The 23,532-nt window shown below is 42.3% G+C and overlaps 1 protein-coding gene across 1 annotated transcript in view; it reads right to left on the bottom strand.

Moving 5' to 3' along the window:
- The window catches only part of MFSD6 (major facilitator superfamily domain containing 6), an 83,546-nt gene that overhangs the window by 28,666 nt on the left and 31,348 nt on the right, over positions 1-23,532 (bottom strand). Inside the window, exon 3 of the mRNA XM_065931929.1 lies at positions 798-895. Coding sequence (XP_065788001.1) covers positions 798-895 — 98 coding nt within the window. The remainder of the gene's footprint in view (positions 1-797; positions 896-23,532) is intronic.

Here is a 23,532-nt window from a genome sequence, read left to right as displayed (position 1 = left end):
TAAAGCTAATGAAATTGTATATAGTCACAGATTATTTGGTACAATTAATGATTTAGGAGCCTGGGCCCAAAAGACCTCAATTCCAATGATGTTTTCCTGAACCTTTATTTTAATCATAATACCAATCACCAGATGAAACAGCCAAGCTGCTAACAGACCTTCTCAGGATACAGTCTGGATTATATAGAGCTAACGAATAGAAATCTATGTTTTAACCATTCTTAAACCACACAGCAAGAAATTTTTTTCAAAGTTACATGTTGCAGGGAAACAGTCCAGTGAAGCAAAGAGAAGAACTCAGGTCAGGATATTTGAGCAAAGATTTTAAAGGTTCACGGGAAGACAACAGTCTGACTATAAAGCTTTAGTTACAAATCACTAGCTGTGATCAAAGTAACTGAAGAAATAAAATAATTATGGCAAACATTTTTATCAATTAGTTAATTGACAAAAACACCAAAATCTTTAAAATCTAAATCCTCTTATATTTAAAACCGCCTCTGGATGTGCACACCTAAGAACTGCAGGTAAGAGTTTATCGCGAGTTCCTCTTGCTTTGTTGAATCACAGGGTGTGGGAAATGATCCAACTGTGTTTGGCCTGCAAACACAGAACACTCAGAGGGACAGAGGAGCCAGCCCTGCTGCGGTCACGTCTTCCGTCGCAAGCATTTCAAACCCACCCAAAACAGTGTGCCTGCCCTTCCTCTGCAGTCAGATGCTGAAGGCCACTGAACTTTCACGTGGTCACAACTCAGTCAGGTAGGAAAATAATCCTAACTCCAACTATTAACTTACCTTGAAGAACTTCCATGGGCAGAACAGTCCAGGCGTTTTCCAGGTAGGAAATATAAATATAGCGAGCTGTATTGCAGGCCAGACCAATGTACAGAACCCTTAAAAAAAAAAAAGAAAGAAAGAAAAATGAGGCACTAGTAGAAATACAAAACATGCAAACATCAACTCCTTTTCCCCCTGCCCAAAATATCCCCAATTCAGCAGATGGCTTTCCAAACTCAGGCATGGAGAAACTAAAGGACAATTAAATGTAACCATGAACTCTTAAGAAGATTGCTTCTAACATATCTGCTCTCAGCCTTTTCAAAATGTTTGTTAATATAAAAGCGAACATCGCCCTTCCTGAAACTTAATTAGTCACAGAGATGATGCTTTTTTAAGATAGTCTGGGCACACGGCCATCTGTAATGACATTGCTGGCTTCCTTCCAGGTGGCTGTAGGGTAAATATGCCTAGGATTGTAGCCACCTCACCATGATGGGGAAGGACAGGATAAAAATGAGAACATATGAATATGTGGCCTCACTTGCAATTCGTACACCAAGTAGTCTCACAAGGAGACTCTCAAGGTCATTGAAAACGATCCTCCAATGGTGAATAATAAACTATTTGGAAATCAAAAATTTTTTTCCTATGAGTTCAATTGATACAAGTTTATTATTTTTAAAAAATCCATATCACATGCTTATGAAACTGATAAATGTATATCAACCTCTAGCTTTCACTCTCACAATCACCACCACCAAAATTACGAGTGAAAACAAAATAAACAAAAGCCTAAAATGGTAAATCCAAGCAGAAGTTTATGATCTCTCTCTTCTGAGCCGGATGGGCTGGTTTAGAAGCAAAGGGTGGCTTCTTCTCTCTACAAAACACAGCCTGGGGGGGTTCCTTTTCTTGGTTGTTTTCCATTTCTTGGGTAATTTTGCCAAGCTTAATACTTTTCTTGTTTTTAAACCCAAGTGAATGAAAACTGGAAGGTAAAAGAAACAAACCAATCTGACAATCACCAGTTATTTTCCTAATTTTGCTCAACTGTGTTTTTATACTAAAATCATTCCTACAAACAATGTTCTCTTTTTCCAACACTGGATTAAGGAAAGGAAATGCTTGGAGTCATCCAGCTGGTATTAACTGCAAATATGTACAGAAGATGCGGGAAGACAACAAAAGGATTGAGGTGGTGGGTATGGGATAAGAAACGGATATTAGGCATGATTTAGGAGATCTTCAATAATGAAATGGTCTGGGTTACCATAATCTTTGGATTCTGTATTCTTTTTATTTGTATGTTTTGAGGGAAAAAGTATGTCTCAAACCTGTTTGATAAAAAGTCAGCTGAACAAACTTGCTATAAATCCATCAACCAGGGCCCTTCTGCTAGGAAACAACAAAAAAATCCACAGATTAAAATGTAAAGTACACTATACAAACGACAAGTTACACAAATGTTTCCTTCCAGGTTCTAAGGCAGCCCTGATGAGGACATCAGCTTCGCCTCCCTCATGCTCAGCAAACATGTTCTATAAAGGGCCATATAGTAAACAGGTTTTAAGTTCTTCTGCAACTACTCAACTCTGCCGTTGTGGCGTGAAAGCAACCATAGACAAAATGTAAATGAATGAGCATGGATGGCTGTGTTCCAGTAGAAATTGAATTAGGAATACTGAAATTTAAATTTCATATCATTTTCAAGTATTGCAAAATAGAGATTTTTTTTTTTCAACCATCTGAAAGGGTAAAAACAATTCTTAGTTCCTGGACCCTACAAAATAGGCAGCAGACCAGATCTGGCCCTGGGTCACAGCTTGCCAACCTCTGACCTAACTCATTAGTTCTTATTAACTTTGTACATCAGAGCTACTTGGGCAGCTGTTAACAACTACAGACATCAAGGCCCATGCCACTCTCAATTAGGCTGAACCCAGGCTCTGTGCTTTTGAAAGCTCCCCAGGTTATTCAAATACTGAGCCAAAGATGGAGAACCACTGATCTAGCCCTTTCCAGGCAGCTCCCAGTAATTCTTGCCCATAATCCCATCATGAAATATTGGGCAATACATCTTCCTCGTGTTCTTATTGGTAAGTTCCTTCAGTCGTGTCTGACTCTTTGTGACCCCATGAACTGTACTCACCAGGCTTCTCTGCCCATGGGATTCTCCAGGCAAGGATCCTGGAGTGGGTTGCCATTTCCTTCTCCAGGGGCTCTTTCTGACCCAGGGATCGAACCCATGTCTTTTATGTCATATTGCCTATCCTGAAGCTTTCTTTTGAGCCTACTTTTGAACCAGTTACCATGACAACCACTATTCAATCTAGGCCGTGGTCCATAGGTCTTGGCTCCAAGTAACCCAGAATCGACTGGCCCAGTTTAAGAGGCAGACTGTGCTATACCTTCAAACCTCTGCCCATGTGGAATTCAGTCACTGGAGTCTGTAACTTTAGGGAGCCTTAGGTCTCAGACTGCCACCAATAAGCCCAGTGGATACAAGTTGATACATCCTTGTTTTCCACATCCTTCTAATCTCACAACTGATAGTCCTTCAGGACCAAACATGTGCCTTAAAGGGAAAACCACAAAGTAAGTATCCAGGGCAAGTTACTCCATGTCTCAGGAGCCTCAATTTCCTCTTGTATCAAGTAGATAGTAACATCAGCTTTGCAGGCTCATTGCAATCATTACAACACAGTGAGTTGCCCTTAATAAGCACTCAGTAAAGGGTATTATTATTACTAGTCTTATTAAAGGAAAGTATCCAAGTATCTGTTTTTCTGATAAAACTTTGATCCCAGAATTCCAAAAGAGAGTGCGGACACGAGCTTTCCTTCCTCACCAACCATTCTGGAGAAGCCAATGGCCTCAAAAAATCATCAAAGGTAAAAGGAAAAGCAGAAAGGAGGACAGCACTTTGGTCTATGAAAAGAGAAAGTAGTAGATACATATTTATTGAATAATCATTGAACAGTACGGCAGCACTCTACTATCTGAATGGGATATTTAAACTGTGACATTATTCACCGACTTATGTGCTGACTGTGTCCCCTCTAAAATGCATATGCTGAAATTCTCAGTCCTAAACCCTAGGATCTCAGAGTGTGGCTGGATATGGAGGAAGGACCTTTAAAGAGGTAATTAAGGTAAGATGATGTAACATCAGTTCAGTCGCTCATTCATGTCTGACTCTTTGTGACCCCATGGACTGCATGCAGCATGCCAGGCTTCCCTGTCCATCACCAACTCCCAGAGCTTGCTCAAACTCATGTCCACTGAGTCCGTGATGCCATCCAACCATCTCATCCTCTGTCGTCCCCTTCTCCTCCCGCCTTCAATCTTTCCCAGCATCAAGGTCTTTTCAAATGAGTCAGTTCTTCCCATTAGGTGACCAAAGTATTGGAGTTTCAGCTTCAGCATCAGTCCTTCCAATGAACACCCAGGACTGATCTCCTTTAGGATGGACTGGTTGGATCTCCTTGCAGTCCAAGGGACTCTCAAGAGTCTTCTCCAACACCACCGTTCAAAAGCATCAATTCTTCGGCGCTCAACTTTATAGTCCAACTCTCACATCCATACATGACCACTGGAAAAACCATATTTTTGACTAGACAGACCTTTGTTGGCAACGTAGTGTCTCTACTTTTTAATATGCTGTCTAGGTTGGTCATAACTTTCCTTCCAAGTAGCAAGCATCTTTTAATTTCATGGTTGCAGTCACCATCTGCAGTGATTTTAAAGCCCCCCAAAATAAAGTCTCTCACTGTTTCCATTGTTTCCCCATCTATTTGCCATGAAGTGATGTGACATGGGTGCGCCCTAATCCCACATGACTGGTGTCCTGATAAGATTAGGGTAGCGACAGACACAGAGGGAAGACCAGGTGAAGACAGTGGACGACAAGCCAAGGAAAGAAGTTCTCAGAAGACATACATCCTGCCAACACCTTGACCTTGGACTTTAAGCTTCCAGAACTGTGAGGAAATAAAATTTCTGTTTTGTGGGATGACAGCTCTAGCAAATGAATACATGTACACTCATGGAATTAAGAACTTGCTAATAAAAAGGAAACTATAATGTTTTACTAAATCATCTTCTGGACAACCAAATTCATTATACTGCATATAGAGCACATGTTTGAGGTCCAAAAATTTTCCTGAGCATTAAGAGGTCTGGAAATACAGAAGAGTCTGAAAAATGCCTCTCAGTGAGATATGGAGACCTACCAAACACCTATAGTGAAACAGCTCAGAAACAATATCACTGCTTTCCTGTTTACAGTAGGAAGTCAGTAAGTATAAAATAGACAAGAAATAAAGACAATTTTAGAACTGGTGGCATGGATAATTTATCTATAAAGAACACAGTTGGTAAGGTGCAGATGATTCAGCAGAAAATACCACACCATGGAAAACTCAAATCACACGTCAAACTCCTTGATTCAATATTTGAGCAAAATATAATGGTGGGAGAAAAGTACTCTTGAGATTCTAATTTCTTACAAAACCATAACCCACAGTATTAACAAGATAAGTTGATTGGTGATTATCTTATAATAAAACTGGTACTTTTTTCCCCCCAGAAAGACAGTATTCAAGATACAGATATAAATAATTGTGAGTCATCCTGCAATCCCTAATACAGTTGTGGGTTAATTATGATGCCCTACTTTTGTAATTCAAACCATCTATAACATGGCTGAATGCCCCCTGAGAACATTTCTAAACCACAGAGAACATGAACTTTGCTGAATAAACATTAACTGAGGTACCACTCTGTGCTATACACTCTGCTGGACTAAAGGGGAATTTTAAAAAAATGAAGTGAAATTGGGATTTTCCTAGTGGTCCATGACTAACACGCCACACTCACAACTCAGGGAGCCCAAGTTCAATCCCTGGTCAGGGAACTAGGTCCCCCGTTGCTGCAATGAAAAGATCCTACATGCTGCAACAAAGGTCGATGGTCCTTGATGCCATTACTAAGGCCCAGAGCAGACGAATAAGTGAATAAAAATAAACATTTAAAAAGTGTTTCTTCAGATCACCAGCCCAGGTTGGATGCATGAGACAAGCGCTCGGGCCTGGTGCACTGGGAAGACCCAAAGGGAGCGGGTAGAGAGGAAGGTGGGAGGGGGGTTCAGGATGGGGAATACATGTAAATCCATGGCTAATTCATGTCAATGTATGACAAAACCCACTACAATACTGTAAAGTAACTAGCCTCCAACTAATAAAAATTAAAAAAATTAAAAAAAGAAAGAGCCCTGAGTTCTTACGGAGATGATTGCCCCATCTAATTAAAAAAATAAAACAAAATAAAATAAAAAGTGTTTCTTAAAAAATGGAGAAATCCTCCATGCCTTCAAGTAACTGAGTCTAGTGGGGAGACAGACACAGGGCAAGTTAAGTTAAATACAGTACTCCAAGAGGTCCGCCCAAAGTGCTGCCTATGACAAAGGGGAGGTTCCAAGACACCTGCTGCTGCTGCTGCTAAGTCGCGTCAGTCGTGTCCGACTCTGTGCGACCCCATAGACGGCAGCCCACCAGGCTCCCCCGTCCCTGGGATTCTCAAGGCAAGAACACTGCAGTGGGTTGCCATTTCCTTCTCCAATGCGTGAAAGTGAGAAGGGAAAGTGAAGCTGCTCAGTCGTGTCCGACTCTTAGTGACCCCATGGACTGCAGCCTGCCAGGCTCCTCCGTCCATGGGATTTTCCAAGCAAGAGTACTGGAGTGGGGTGCCAATTGCCTTCTCCACAAGGTACCTGGGTTAGAAGCAAATGGACAAAGAGGGAGGGATGAGCATCACGGGCAGAGGGAATAGTGGAAGGTTAACCATGAAACCCCAAGCATATGTAGGTAGAGAGGGTGTTTGAAAGATATAAGAAGGATCAAAGTCCCAGGATTTATGAAGAGATAAGTGAAACTCTCCAGTCTAGATCCACTCTGGAAATTATCCTCTGTTCCAGAGACAAAACAGGTTAGGAGCAGCAGAGAAAGACTGAAGTAGGATTATGCAAAAATGCTCTCATATGAATGAGACAAAAGAGCAATACCACAGGGAGAGAACCCGTTCTCAGCTGAATGAGTAACTGCAACAAGCATGCTGCCAAGCCTCTAATGGAGAAACAGAAAAGTTTCTCAACAAAGAAAAACCATGGGATGGGACTTTCCTGTTGGTTCAGTGGTTAAGAGTCTACCTGCCAATGCAGAGGACACAGGTTCGATCCCTGGTCCAGGAAGATCCTATAAGCCATGGAGCAACTAAGCCCAAGCACTACAATTACTCAGTCCACAGAGTCTACGGCCTGCGCTCTGCCACAAGAGAAGCTGCTACAATGAGAAGCCTGCACACTGCAACCAGAGACAGCCCAAGTGTAGCAACGAAGACCCAGTACAACCAAAAATATATATATATATATATATTTAATTTTAAAGAACACTGGATGAAAACAAGATACCCTGCATAAAGATGTTCTTTATCAACCAGACATGAAGTATTTGCAGATGTCAACTGAACATGAGCTCAACCTGTGGTTTAAGTCCTTGCACAAAGACACAGTGTTCCAACGCACACAAGTGTTGCTCTAGGACTGGAACAAACTAAGATTCAGAAAGTAACATTTTGACAGGTTACAAACCTCTAGGACAATGTCCTTAGCTACACCTGGCTGGAGTTTCATAGGAATACCAATTCCTAATGGGGAAGAAGTGGTCATAAGTACCAGACACTTGGAGTACTGTCTGTGGTTTGCCTCATACATGAATCAGCTTAGGTTTTCTGAATGATGAACAGTATATGGGCTCACCCTAACGCTGGGTTCCATTATTCCCAGGTTGTTCTTTTATGATCTATATAAACTTGTCAGAAAAACAAACAAACAAATTCCTTCAGACACCATGACAGATGTCTTTCTAGAGCAGGCAGACACCAGCTACTAATTAAAGTCAGCATTCAGTGTAAACAGTGAATGAAGAATGAAGCTTGTTTCCAGTATAATTACCAGTTCATACTGACAACCTTACAGTAAGATGATGTTCCCGACTGTCAGCTTTAAAAGGCAGGAAGATATATATACAGACTTTTTAGAAGACAACTAAAATAGAAGATTTAAGCCCTGAAGAGTTAAATTTTAGTTCGAGAATTCCTGTTTTCTCATATCCATCCCCCTCCTCCCATCCAGCCTCCAGGATGTACCCTCACTGTGGGCGTCCTCGCTTCTGTCTAGTAGAAAAGGGCTTCCCTGTCACTGTCTGCAGGCTCGTGTCCTGCCTCCCCTTTCTTGTCCCATACCCAGGGCTGGCTGGCGTGCATGGATCCTAGCTGGCATTCCTGGGAATTCCCACCCGAGCCACCATCATGGGACACTTCTCATGCTCCAGTGGTAGCAAAAACAAGCAGACAGAGAGTGAAGGTGTGGCCGAGAGTCAGGGAGCTGAGCAACATGCGGCAGGAGCGGCCGCACCTCACGCCCGGGGCTCGCCCAGAAGTGGCAAGCCAGTGACACGCTTCTTCCTTCTTCCAAGACTCGACATTGGGCACTAGTATCTCTGACAGCGAGAGTCTGATCCTTGAAAGGGCTCATCTCTTCTAAGAAACCGGCTCACATGTCCCCAGGTATAACTGATCCTATCTCACCCTGTTCTGTTAGACTCTTTGTTTCCATTCGCCTGCTCATCACAGTCTACAAGTGCTGCACACAGAAGCCTGAGAGTTCCTGGGAGGCAGGGACTGGGTCCTCTTCATCTTGTTCTCAAAAGGAGCCCCTCTGCTCAAGCGCTCTGTGAACTATAGTAATTTAATAAAATCTATGTAAATGGATAAAACCTGAGGACGAAAAGCTGCACTATTCTCGTGAAAACAGTATTTCTCGATGGGCCACTTTCATTTTGGATGGCATAATTTTTTTTATCATACAGGACACCCCCATTCACTGGGGGATGTTCAGGATCCTGACTCTTGGGCACTAAATGTCAATCTCTGGAAAACTAAAGTGCTCTCCCCTCCACCCCTGACACACATACACTTCTAAAAACCTCCTTTTGGGAACTATTAGAAAGATCTCTTTGAAACAAAGGCTTCCTGGTCACTGTGTTATAATGTTGAGTGTGTGTCTCCATATTCAAGTTATATTAGTACATAAGCAAATCTAGAAGACACAGATACTAAAACATGACCGATGGCTATCTTAGAGATTTGTGATCATAGATCATTCACTGTCTAAGGAGTGCATTTCTGTAGATTTTGAGTTTGTATAGTGGGTTATGTACTTTTTGATAATCATATAAAAATTAAAAGATGGGAAAAAACTATAAAATTAGGCATGGGAAAGCAACCATTAAAAACCTAGGTTAAAATAACAGAGAGGCTAGTAGAATTCCATATTCAGACTGTCTTTAAAGTATCTTTACATCTGTGCTCCACACTAAAGAAACCAAAACCAATGGAAATCCTAAACCCAATAACAGAATCATTTTCAAGGAAAAGGTTTGGCCCTACATCCAAAGATTAGCAAATGATTTTGTATTTTTGAGTTTTAAAATGCTTAAGTTGTGAATATATCACGTTTCATCAATAACCCACCAGCCACTAACCACTTGATGCTGTCACCTAAAGCAAGCGAAAAGTCACTCATTTCAGTCGCTCAGTCATGTCTGACTCTTTGCGACCCCATGGACTGCAGCACGCCAGGCCTCCTTGTCCATCACCAACTCCCAGAGTTTACTCAGACTCATGTCCATTGAGTCAGTGATGCCATCCAACCATCTCATCCTCTGTCATCCCCTTTTCCTCCTGCCTTCAATCTTTCCCAGCATCAGGGTCTTTTCAAATGAGTCAGTTCTTCCCATCATCAGGTGGCCAAAATATTAGAGTTTCAGCTTCAGCATCAGTCTTTCCAATGAATATTGAGGACGTATTTCCTTTAGGATGAATTGGTTGGATCTCCTTACAGTCCAAGGGACTCTCAAGAGTATTCCCTAACACCACAGTTCAAAAGCATCAAGGCTTCTGCACTCAGCTTTCTTTATAGTCCAACTCTCACATCCATACATGACTACTGGAAAAACCATAGCTTTGACTAGGTGGATCTCTGTTGGCAAGGTAATGTCTCTGCTTTTTAATATGCTTTTTACGTTGGTCATAACTTTTCTTCCAAGGAGCAAGCATCTTTTAATTTCATGGCTGCAATCACCATCTGCAGTGATTTGGGAGCCCAAAAAAATAAAGGCTCTCACTGTTTCCATTGTTTCCCCATCTATTTGCCATGTAGTGATGGGACCAGATGCCATAATCTTAGTTTTCTGAATGTTGAGCTTTAAGTCAACTTTTTCACTCTCCCCTTACACTTTCATCAAGAAGTTCTTTAGCTCTTTTTCACTTTCTGCCGTAACAGTGGTGTCATCTGCATATCTGAGGTTATTGATATTTCTCCCAGCATTCTTGATTCCAACTTGTGCTTCATCCAGCCCAGCATTTCTCATGATGTACTCTACATAGAAGTTAAATAAGCAGGGTGACAATATACAGCCTTGATGTACTCCTTTTCCTATTTGGAACCAGTCTGTTGTTCCATGTCCAGTTCTAACTGTTGCTTCCTGACCTGCATACAGATGTCTCAAGAGGCAGATCAGGTGGTCTGGTATTCCCATCTCTTGAAGAATATTCCACATTTTGTTGTGATCCACACAGTCAAAGGCTTTGGCATAGTCAATAAAGTAGAAGTAGATGTTTTTATGGAACTCTCTTGCTTTTTCGATGATCCAATGGATGTTGGCAATTTGATCTCTGGTTCCTCTGCCTTTTCTAAATCCAGCTTGAATATCTGGAAGTTCATGGTTCATGTACTGTTGAAGCCTGGCTTGGAGAATTTTGAGCATTACTTTGCTAGCGTGTGAGATAAGTGCAATTGCGCTGTAGTTTGAGCACTCTTTGGCATTGCCTTTCATTGGGATTGGAATGAAAACAGACCTTTTCCAGTCCTGTGGCCACTGCAGAGTTTTCCAAATTTGCTGGAATATTGAGTGCAGCACTTTCAGAGCATCATCTTTTAGGATTTGAAATAGCTCAACTGGAATTCAATCACCTCCACTAACTTTGTTCGTAGTGATGCTTCCTAAGGCCCACTTGACTTCACATTCCAGGATCTGGCTCTAGGTGAGTGATCATACCATCGTGGTTATCTGGGTCATGAAGATCTTTTTTGTATAGTTCTTCTGTGTATTCTTGCCACCTTTTCTTAATATCTTCTGCTTCTGTTATTGAGCCAATCTTTGCATGAAATGTTCCCTTGGTATCTCTAATTTTCTTGAAGAGATCTCTAGTCTTTCCCATTCTACTGTTTTCCTCTATTTCTTTGCATTGTTCACTGAGGAAGCCTTTCTTATCTCTACTTGCTATTCTTTGGAACTGCTGAATAGCAAATACAGCATTCTAACCCTCACGTCAGAGGAAGAGAGTTACATACACATGTGTGCACTTACATGTGAAGAGAATATCTCTGGAAGAAGATGCTAGCCCTCATGTCACTGATGGGCTCCAGTGGACAGTTTAGTGGGGGCTGAGGGGCTGTCCCAAGGGTGGGAGAGACTTCACTGGTTATCGTCCAGTGCTCTTGTATATATGTGTGCTCGGTCATTCAGTCAAGTCTGACTCTTTGCAATTGCATGGACTATAGCCCGCCAGGCTTTTCTGTCTATAGGATTTTCCAAGCAAGAATACTGGAGTGGGTTGCTATTTCCTTCCCCAGGGGATCTTCCTGACCCAGCAATCAAACCTGCATCTCTTTTATCTCCTGCATTGGCAGGCAGATTCTTTATCACTAGCACCACCTGGGAAGCCCCTTGTGTATATCTACTTTCTCAAAGAATAGAGATCAATTCGGAGAAGGCAATGGCAACCCACTCCAGTACTCTTGCCTGGAGAATTCCAGGGACGGTAGAGTCTGGTGGGCTGCCGTCTAAGGGGTCACACAAACTGAAGCGACTTAGCAGCAGCAGCAGCAGCAGAGATCAATTACTACATTTCATGTAGCTATAAACAGAGGCAGTAAATGATGTATGATGTCTGACCCGAAGGAATCATTATCTAGATTCCTATTTTGGTTTAAAAACAACACAACATCCTGGAAGAACGGACACATGTATATGTACAGCTGAGTCCCTCCCGTGTTCACTTGATATTATCACAAGATTGTCAATCAGAAAAAAAAAAGAAAAAAAAAAGATTGTCAATCAACTATACTGCAACAGAAAATAAAACGTCTAAATTAAAAAACAATACGACATCCTAGCTTAATTAATATTCAATATTACTTCCTTATTTGAATCTATTATGAGATTGGGTATAAGTCAAATAGTCATACAAACAGTTAAGAAAGGCACATGAAATACTCAGTATTGCCATGATTGGTTCCTTCTGGACAAAGAAAATTGGCATTCTGTAGAGATAAACTTAAGAAAGTATTCATTTGCTTCAAGAGCCACCTGGATCATCTGAAAGTATTATATGTAATACGATAGGAACCTCTGAATCAAAACTGCAAACAAAAAAGTTTCTATTACAAAGCTTCCTTTTTCAGAAGCCTTTATGACACAGTGCTCCGCCTAGCTCTCTGTCCTCTAGCTGCATGAATTCCCAAGGGACCCACTGGGCCACTGTCCCCACCCATTCCTACCTGTGCCCTGACGTCCTACTCCTCCTTCAGAGCTCACTCAGCTGCTTATATGTGATCATGGTATCATGTGCTTCTCCTCATAACCCTTTTCTGAGTTGTAACTCTACACTGACAACTTAACTGTATGCTCCATGCAGGGTGATATCTATTTAATATTATGTTGACTTAGATTTATCCACTGTGCTTGACACATAGTACACACTCAATAAATACTCATCGACTAGTGGGAAAATATCAATACTTTGAATAGAACATCACACAAGAAATATTTATTGAACATAGTCTGTGCTAAGTGCCAGGTATATGGCAGCGAACAAGGTATAAATGTAAGCTATGCACAAACTATCCTTGTAATTATATGTACATGTAGGCACCTATTGGGCTTCTCTGCTTGGCTCAGATTAAAGAATCCATCTGCAATGCAGGAGACCTGGGTTCTATCCCTAGATTGGGAAGATCCCCTGGAGAAGGGAATGGCTACCCACTCCTGTATTCTTGCCTGGAGAATCCCATGGACAGAGGAGCCTGGCAGGCCACCATCTTTGGGGTTGCAAGAGTGTGTCTAGACTCTTTTGCAACACAGACACCCATTATATTGGTAATTATATATGCACACTTGTAATTATATACATATGTATAATATAATAAGATACTTGATCATGGTATAGGAATAAGTGATGGGTATGTGGGTAGAGAATGCAGGAGATCCAAGAGACATGGGTTGTATCCCTGGGTCTGGAAGATCTCCTGGAAAAGGAAGGCAACCTACTCCAGTATTCTTGCCTGCAAAATCCCATGGGCAGAGGAGCCTGGTGGGCTACAGTCTACAGGGTCGCAGAGAATCGGACATGACTGAATGACTGAGCATGTGTGTACTTAGTCAAAGGCTGAAGGCCTTTTTCTTTTCATGTGAAAGAATAAACTATCTTATAAAAGAGGCCTACAACTAGGGTGATTAAAACAATGGATGTCCACATCTGGCAGTATTTTAGATTAATGTTAACAGGCTACGCTTGAAGATAAATATCCAGTCATTTATGAACATACAATAGTTCAATGAACAGTTGACTGCAGTTTGTATTTTGGGGGGGCATCCTGGAGTACTATTCACTGGGTCCTCAGCACATGTGCACAAGCAGATAACAGGGCTCTTGGGCGCCCATGGGCCTATCTCACCAGGGTGAGAACTAGCACACAAGCCACAAGGCTCAGAGAGTCAGTCGGTGGTGCTGCCATGCCAACCACAGCACAGCCAAACGGATCACCAACAGGGACTCTGGAAGAACCAACCTTCTATCGTCAAGTGTAGCTGGCCATTAGCCCATCTTTGTAGAGCACAGTATAAGACTCATACCATATGTCCGAAGAGTAAGTTGGGGGGGAAAAGAAAATCCATTTAGTTGTATACGTTTTCTACAGCTACTAATATTTCCTTCCATTTTTTTCTGCTAGAAAAAGAAAAGGTAAAAGTGAGGTCTTAGTCTCTGCTGGCCATAAGTCATTCTTTATTTGCTGGTTTTGAATCTTCCTTCTCCAAATGATCAGCAAGCTAAGCTGAGAGAATGATAGTGGAAACCATCAGCCAGGTCACGGTGCTGCTTCCTGGCCATCTGTATATCTCTCCATTGCTCTTTTAGTTTTTATCAGTCTACTTTTTCTCAGCTTGTGTATATCTCTAGGTAGAAGAATACGGACATTTAGGGCTTGCTTCGGCAGCACATATACTAGAAAAATAAGGACGTTTAAAATAAAATAGAAAAAAACAAAACCAAAAGAGACCCCTGATTAATGGAGTCCAACCAGCTGAAACATACTATATGCTGTTCTGTTGTTATACTTTCCATTTGGGTAAAAATCACATGACCAAATACACATACATATACATACACCTATATATACATCCATACACACCACGATTCTGTTTAAAAATTTTCCGTAAGATGGCCTGAGGTATACATAAAATACAAACTTTGTAATTTTCAGACAAGAACCGCTGACATCTGTCATAGCAATTAATTTGAAAAAGGCCTCAGGAGTTTTAGTTGACCCTATGCTGTAAACAAGTCCATCAAAATTCAGGCTGAAGGAATATTATGACCAAACCAAAAGGACATAATAATCCTACTATTCTTGACTTTGGCCAGACCACAGCAGGAAGTGGTTACAATTAGGAGATCACTGACAAAAAAGGGAAAAAAAAGGAGTCTGAGTGAGGGGGAAGATAAAAAGAGGAGAGTCTAGGATAAGATGTTCTGCGGAAAATCCCTGAGGGAACTAGAGAAGCAAAGCTGTAGGAGGGACATTCAGATACATGAAGGGCTTTTCTGCTGAACAGGGAGTGGGCTGTGTGAGCCCAAAGTCATACCTGTGAGCAGTCAGCAAAATAGGCATGTTGTTTCAGCTGCTAAGCAGAAACTAAGGGAATGCAGCACTTTGTCCTTTCAGCTGGATTTGATCCTGGGAAGATGTGGACCTGCCTGGGGCCGCCGGTATAAGCCCAGAATATACCCAATAGGAGACAGCTCGTAGGAGACACAGGCTCTGATCACACCTTCTGAGACCCAGTTAAAGCCACACCTAAGGCCATCTGCTGGACTGTTCAGTTAAACAATACACTCCTTGTTTTTTAAGATATCCTGGGTAAGGTTTTCTGCCACCTCAAGTGAAAGAGTCCTAAGTGAGCCAAGATCTTAGCTGCCTTGTGAGGTAGCAAGTTCACATCACTAGAAGGGTCCAAACAAAGGCTATGTAACCATCTAGCAAGGGTTAGGGGGAGAGAGGCCAACTGGGCTGAAGCTAGGCCCCAGTGACTGTACTGGGGCTACCATAACAAATGGGCGTCCCAGGTGGTACAGTGGTGAAGAATTCACCTACCGATGCAGGAGATGAAGGAGACGTGGGTTTGATCCTTGGCTCAGGGAGATCCCCTGGAGGAGGAAATGGCAACCCACACTAGTATTCTTGCCTGGAAAATCCCAAGGACAGAGGAGCCTGGTGGGCTACAGGCCATGGGGTCACAAAGAGTCAGACACAACTTAGCATCTAAGCAAAGGACACCATGACAAATACCACAGCCTGGGCAGCATAAACAACAGAATCTATTTTCTTCTAATTCTGGAGGCTCTATGTCTAGGATCAAGGTGCTGGCAGGATCCGGGTCTTCTGGGGCCTCTCTCCTTGGCTGGTAGGTGACGCACCCTCTCCCTGTGTGCTCACACGGCTTCCTCTGCACGTGTCTGGGCCCCAATCTCCTCTTCTCAAAGGGTGTCAGACATTCCATTAGGGGCCACCCTAATCAGTCAGTTCAGTCACTCAGTTGTGTCTGACTCTTTGCGACCCCATAAACCGCAGCCCGCCAGGCCTCCCTATCTATCACCAACTCCTGGAGTCCACCCAAACTCATGTCCATCGAGTCGGTGATGCCATCCAGCCATCTCATCCTCTGTCGTCCCCTTCCCCTCTTGCCCTCAATCTTTCCCAGCATCAGGGTCTTTTCAAATCAATCAGCTCTTCACATCAGGTGGCCAAAGTACTGGAGTTTCAGCTTCAGCATCAACCCTTCCAATGAACACCCAGGACTGATCTCCTTTAAGATGAACTGGTTGGATCTCCTTGCAGTCCAAGGGACTCTCAAGAGTCTTCTCCAACACCACAGCTCAAAAGCATCAATTCTTTGGCGCTCAGCTTTCTTCACAGTCCAACTCTCACATCCATACATGACCACTGGAAAAACCATAGCCTTGACTAGAGGGACCTTTGTTGGAAAAGTAGTGTCTCTGCTTTTTAATATACTATCTAGGTTGGTCATAACTTTCCTTCCAAGGAGTAAGCGTCTTTTAATTTCATGGCTGCAATCACCATCTGAAGTGATTTGGGAGCACAGAAAAATAAAGTCAGCCAGTTTCCCCATCTATTTCCCATGAAGTGATGGGACCAGATGCCATGATCTTAGTTTTCTAAATGTTGAGCTTTAAGTCAACTTTTTCACTCTCCTCTTTCACTTTCATCAAGAGGCTTTTTAGTTCCTCTTCACTTTCTGCCATAAGGGTGGTGTCATTTGCATATCTAAGGTTATTGATATTTCTCCTGGCAATCTTGATTCCAGCTTGTGCTTCTTCTAGCCCAGCGTTTCTCATGATGTACTCTGCATATAAGTTAAATAAACATGGTGACAATATACAGCCTTGATGTACTCCTTTTCCTATTTGGAACCAGTCTGTTTTTCCATGTCCAGTCCTAACTGTTGCTTCCTGACCTGTGTACAGGCTTCTCAAGAGGCAGGTCAGGTGGTAATCCCAACTCTTGAAGAATTTTCCACAGTTTGTGATCCACACAGTCAAAGGCTTTGGCATAGCCAATAAAGCAGAAATAGATATTTTTCTGGAACTCTCTTGCTTTTTCGATGATCCAATGGATGTTGGCAATTTGATGTCTGGTTCCTCTGCCTTTTCTAAAACCAGCTTGAACTTCTGGAAGTTCACAGTTCACGTATTGCTGAAGTCTGGCTTGGAGAATTCTGAGCATTACTTTGCTAGTGTGCGAGATGAGTGCAGTTGTGCGGTAGTTTGAGCATTCTTTGGGATTGCCTTTCTTTGGGATTGGAATGAAAACAGAACTTTTCCAGTCCTGTGGCCACTGCTGAGTTTTCCAGATTTGCTGACATATTGAGTATAGCACTTTCACAGCATCACCTTTTAGGATTTGAAATCACTCAACTGGTAGTCCATCACCTCCCCTACCTTTGTTCATAGTGATGCTTCCTAGGGCCCACTTGACTTCACATTCCAGGATGTCTGGCTCTAGGTGAGTGGTCACACCATAGTGATTATCTGGGTCATGAAGATCTTTCTTGTAACAGTTCTTCTGTGTATTCTTCCCACCTCTTCTTAATATCTTCTGCTTCTGTTATGTCCATACCATTTCTGTCCTTTATTGAGCCCATCTTTGCATGAAATGTTCCCTTGGTATCTCTAATTTTCTTGAAGAGATCTCTAGTCTTTCCCTAATAGCCTCACTTTAATTTACCTCTCTGAAGGCCACATCTCCTAATGCAGTCACATTCTGGAGTACTGGAGATTAGGACTTTAACAGGTAAATTTTCAAGGGACACAATTCAGCTCACAAAAATGACCTCTAAGCCTACTTACAACTCCAACATGAAACAAAGTTGAGTAAAAAGTGCTAGTTTGTTTTACTCAAAAGCCATCCAGGACTCCCCTGGTGGTCCCATGATTAGGAATCTGCCTGCCAATGCAGGGGACCCGGTTTTGATCCCTGCTCCAGAAGACCCCACATATCCTGGGGCAACTAAGCCCATGCACCATAACTGTTGAAGCCCAAGAACCCTAGAGCCTGTGCTCCACAACGAGAAGTCACTGCAATGAGAAGCCCACGCATTGCAACTAGAGGGGACCCCCCACTCCTCGCAACTAGAGAAAGCCTGCACATAACAACAAAGACCCAGAGCAGCTAAACAGAAAAAATATATACACTTGGCAACTGTGACTGTAAAAAAAAAAAAGCCATGTGCTCTGTGGACCAGAAATAGAGCCTGTGAAACCAGTGGCAGCTTCTCTGGGCCTCTAAGGTCAAAGGTCTGCATCCTTAGAGGAGGATTGTTAGCATTTTGTACAACCCAATGACTGTATTGACTCATTTATGTTATCTAGGGCATTGCTATTTACTCTTCCAGAGGGTGATGTAAAATGAAAGGCTTTGACAAACAGTGCTAATTAACACATTTTCACAAGGGGCAGTGGAACAGGGCACCTGCTGCACCTGGGCTGAAGTGGTGGCATCCAGGGCGCAGGCAACAGGAAGGGGACTTTTCTCAGGAATGGCCATAACTGCCTGGGTCATACTACAGGCATTTTGAAAAGATCAAATAAGCATGTTAAGAAAAACGCAAAACATTGTGCAAATGTGTAAACTACCATTAGATACAATGCACATATTTCAGCAAGAGCAGCCAAGTCTTTTATAAATTCCATCTGAGCCAGCACATGGAGGGAGAAATGTTTAAGGTTTAGGATTCTAACATCCATTCAAGTCAGCTGGTGCTGGAGAAAGAAAACTCTCTATACAGATCCCAGTGACTGCTATCATAAATCACCTCCCCTATCACTGACTAGATGGTCTGTTGCCATGGCATGGCCTGGATGAGCTGGCATGAATGGCTGTGTACATTTCTGACTTATCAGCAAAAACCATGAAAGCCTAAGTCCCTGGTGGGGTGGAGGAGTGAGATCTGACGCATGGTTTTTCACATAGAGAAACCAAGCAAAATGAAAAATTAGATCATCAGCGTCAACAAAGACACAACATCAAATCCAACCCCCTTGTTTCACAGAGACAAGGAAATAGAGGTTCAGAGAGGCAGAACAGGGCCGCCATTAGGAGGCCCGTGGAAGGTCAAAGGCCCTTTGCTCTGTGGCTCTGTAGGCTGGTAACAAAGTGCTCTGTTCCTACTGCAAGGCCCCTGCATGAAGTCAAACCCATACATGGGCTTGAAGAAACACCTCTGAACTGGATTCAGGAAGTTGCGTGTACGTTTAATTTAGGTTGACTTTAGAGGATGGTTAAGATTTTAAACTTTGATGAATCAGTAGGCATGAAGGAAAAGGAAAGTAGAAAAACAAATGCCACTCAACAGCTGCCCAATATCCTGATTCACAAAAGAAAATTTCACCCAGAAACAAAATTTTGGGTTCCTAGATGGAATGGATCAAAAGACCCTTTCTACTGATGCAGAACCAGAGACGTCAAGTATCAGGCTGTGGCAGGACACAGGGTGAACCAGAATTTCTGCCTCCACCCACAGGCTGGAAAAGGGCTGCCGCAAGCAAGCAGACCTAGAAATCAAACAATCAGAAGTTGTATGGTTTGGGTTGGGTAAGGAGCAGAAGGGATTGCCCTGGCGGCTCAGCAGGAAAGAATCCACCTGCAGTGCGGGAGACACAGGTTCCATCCCTGGGTTGGGCAGATCCCCTGGAGGAAGAAGTGGCGAGCCACTCCAGTATTCTTGCCTGGAGAATCCAAGGACAGAGGAGCTTGGCGGGCTATGGCCCATGGAATCACAGAGTCAAACATGACTGAGCAATACAAATTATAAAGCCTACAACAATATCATTTAGATTTATTTCTATTGGTGATCTAGAAATTGGAAATGGAAACAATGATTTTCTGATTTAGCCTAATTAGGAAACAGCATAAAAGTGTTCCCCTATAAAAACTACAAGAAACTTCTTTGTGGAATAACGTATATTACAGCTATTAGTAGCATTCCAGAGGTAAGGTAATAAAAAGCAATCCTACACTCAGGCATTTGTGTTAAAAAATAATAATAATTGATTTGTTTGCTGGTCTAGTCTTGGTTTGTTTTCTTTCCCAGTTTAATCGCACCTAACAGATAAACACTAGGCACAGAAAATAAAGCTTAAGCCATTAGGGCCGATTGGGGCATCATATGCACTCTGGTATTGCGTTTCTCCAGGCAGAAATGAGGGGCCCCAGTCCTAAGGGTGAATGGAGACTCACTTTAGAATGAAGTCCTTGAGTTATGAGTTAGTAACACCAAAAGAGCATTAAAGACAGAGCCACAACTTCATGTTCTGACTTTAGAATATAGTTTTCTTCCCCATCTTAGAAGCACTGAACTTGTCACTTCCCAAAAGTCCTGTTCCATGGCACAGCTTCCAGAAGTAACACTGATAGCAACATGTTTCTTGTTTGAGGTAGGTGATTGCCCAAAACAGATTTACTAGCTCAAGGGAAGGGAGGAGAGTGGAGGAGGAGGATGGTTACAGAAACCACGAGATGAAGTTAGCTGTTCTAGCTATGTGCCAAGGTTTCCCACAAACATCTCTAGCTTCATTCTCTCTCCCAAGATCTAGAGTCATAAATACAACTTCCTAGTGGGCATCTGTGTCATCTGATAGGACCTCCACAAGTCCCACACTTCAGAACTGACACCCCTTCCCTGGGTTTCCTTGCTTGGTGAGTGGTACCACCACCCTTTTGGTGTCCAATTCACAAGATAACTCTTCTTTCTCACTCCACCTACACTAGGCCCCGCCCCCCCAAAACTCTTGATTTCACTTGCTTTACTCTTTTCCAACTCCCAGTGTCTCAGGTACCTAAGTGAACACGTCTGTAACACCTAGTATCTTCCTTTTATGTTATGGTCATCCACCCCCTACCAGAAAGAGAACTCCATGAGAGAGGAACCTTATCTGTCTAGTTCAGCACTGTACTCCTAGAATAGAACCTGGTCATTTAATAAAGACGTCTTTAAAGAAATACTGAAAGAAGATAATATTTAATTGTGAATTAACTGTTAATGATGTATGATACCTAGTAATATATGATAGCTAGTCATCATACATACATTTCTGTATGATACCTAGTCATCATTAAAAACAGTTTTGCACTTCTTGGGGGTAGTTAATCCGGAGGAATGACCATTTCACTGGGGGTAAAAAAAGATAATTTGAGAGGATGGGGTATTTTAGAGGAATGGAGATCTTACCAGAAAGACAAAAGAGGGTGGTTGGGACAGGTGAAAAGTTGTACCAGACACAGGTCACTCAGAGCAGTCCAAGATGTGAGGCTGGGCTGCATAAAGGGACAAAATACTCGCCAATCTAAGATGGTGCCTATGAACCTACAAGGTAGCTGAGAACACAGGCTTTGGAGTCTGAGTGGTTGGTTTGAATTCTACCTCTGCTAGTTACTAGCTGTATGACTGTGGGCAACTTACCTTAGCACCTTGAACTTGCCCTCCCTAAGATGGACATAGCAATGCCCAACTCACAAGGCTATTACAAGGATAAATGGGGGCTTGAAGGTAAAGCATTTCACACAATGCCTTGGAGAGCAGTTGGATGTAGTTAAGTGCTGAAATGACAGTGTTAACAACTACTATTATTTTCTCAATATTATACTATAATTGTAATTTTTGTTAAGTTTGGAGGTTTCTTAATTTAAAATTTTTTATTTTTTAATAAAATTTAAATTTTTTAATTTTTATTAAAATATTTTTTTGCTATTCTGCAATTCTATTGCTATTCTGCAATTTTGAATTTGCTGAAAAAAAAAAATAGTTTTATCTGGGATTGGTGGAAGGTGCAACATCAACAAAGGTCATGCATGAGTCACCAGCTTGTGACTCAAGCAAGAAAGGACAACTCATTATTTATCTGAAACTCAGGGAACGAAGTAAAATGGGACTTCTCTAAAGTAGGGCAGAATAAACAATGATAAATGCTCCACCCAGAGAAGTGTTGCAGGAAGGGGACCCCTTCCAAGACCTGAGAGTGAGTTCTTGTCTAACATTCAGAAATGAATTGTCCGGAAACGAATGGTCCAAGGAGACACAGCTGACAAACCATAAAACCCAAGCCGGCGAGTCACTCAGCAGAGTCCTCCTGGGCTCCTTTAACCTGCTGCTCTCCACCCTCCCCAATAAAGTCTCACGCTCTGTCCGCCGTGTGTCTCCTTGGACAATATATTTCCAAGTGTTGGGGTCCCCCTTCCTGCAATAGAAGTGTTTTAAAGAAACATCAAGGCAGACATCTGTTCATGTCACCTCTTGCTCAAACTCACCAATGACTTCCCATTTCTCTTAGGAAAACACACGCTCTCTCAGTGGGACCTGGAGCCCTTGCACGAGCCCTGCCCACCTTGCTGACCTTTACCACTCCTCACCCCTCATTCAGGCGATGCACACTTGTGGTTCCCTCATCTTCCCTGAGTGGCTTCTGTGCAAACGCCACTCTGCTCAGATGTCTCTTCCTTAGACAAAGCCTCTCTGTCAACTCAAGCAGAAATAGTCGCCTCTTCTCGGTTGCTCTGGGAACCTGAGTTCTGCATGAATTTTGCCACGTCGTCATTCATCATGATCAGAAACGAGATAATCTGTGCACTGTTCACTATCTACCCCAAAAGAAGGCTCATCCTACGAGGACTGGCCTTTGTCTATCTCATCACACATTGCAAATATCCCCAAGACCTACAAAAGTGCCTGTCACCTAGGGCATGTTTAAGAAATACGTGTTGAAGAAGTGAATTAATAACAACAGGAATAACACCACCTGTTGTTTACAGCTGAGCACTTACTATATGCTATGCATTATCTTATTAATCTTAACAATGGTACGAAGTTAGATGCTATAGTAAGTGTGGGATTTGAACCCAGGTCAAACGCACACACGCACACACGTGCACTCTTTACAGGCGAACTGGCAAAGAGAAGAATACAAGGAAACAGGACAGCTACTAGACTACCCAACACTCCTACCAGGGTTTGGGAAGATGACTAGGGTCAAACCTGGGCCAATCTACTTTCTGCTCCTGTTCATTCTCCTAAGGGGAGTGAAATGCCTGACCAACATCCACAGTTATAACCAAGGACCATGCTAATCATCCATTGCTGAGGTGTCCTCACTGCACTCAGCAGTCAACCACACCACACAGTATCATGGTCCAAAACTACAGTCCCCAGACAAACATAACTCAACATTGATTTTTTCTGAAAATGTCTTCTACATGTTATCTTTTTAAAGGAAGGAAAAAGTTAACAAGTTACTGCTTGTCAGCCTCCAGACTACTATTCAAAGATGTTGTTGACAGCAGACAAAAGGCAAAGAAAAGATGATTAATACTTGAGAAATAAGAATGGGGTGTGATTCATCCAGTTGGAAAGGTTTTGGAGGGGTATGCTAGGAAGGAAACTTGAAGAAGAATTCTCATCTACTATTCAAAGTATCCTAATGAAATTATATAATTAAAATCTACCAAGCATCCCAAGAATAAGTAGAAATAAGTTAGCCACACTGCTTAGGCTTTTGACTTGCACAAAAAGGCAGTAGTTGACACTGTATGACTCAAGATAATTAAATAGCTGGTCCAAACACTCATACTTGAACTCACTGTCAGCAACAAAATGCATGATCTGTGGGATATCACTTGCCTTGACATTTTAGTACCTTGATCTCTTAATATATAAAGAAATATTATAATTACTGCCCAAATCAGGGTTATTTGATACATTTTGATATTAATTCTTAATAA

The sequence above is a fragment of the Muntiacus reevesi genome, chromosome 3 (genome assembly GCF_963930625.1).
Source record: "Muntiacus reevesi chromosome 3, mMunRee1.1, whole genome shotgun sequence".
Taxonomy (NCBI): domain Eukaryota; kingdom Metazoa; phylum Chordata; class Mammalia; order Artiodactyla; family Cervidae; genus Muntiacus; species Muntiacus reevesi.
Note: the sequence above shows the minus strand (reverse complement) of the source record. Positions and strands in the feature narration are given on the sequence as shown.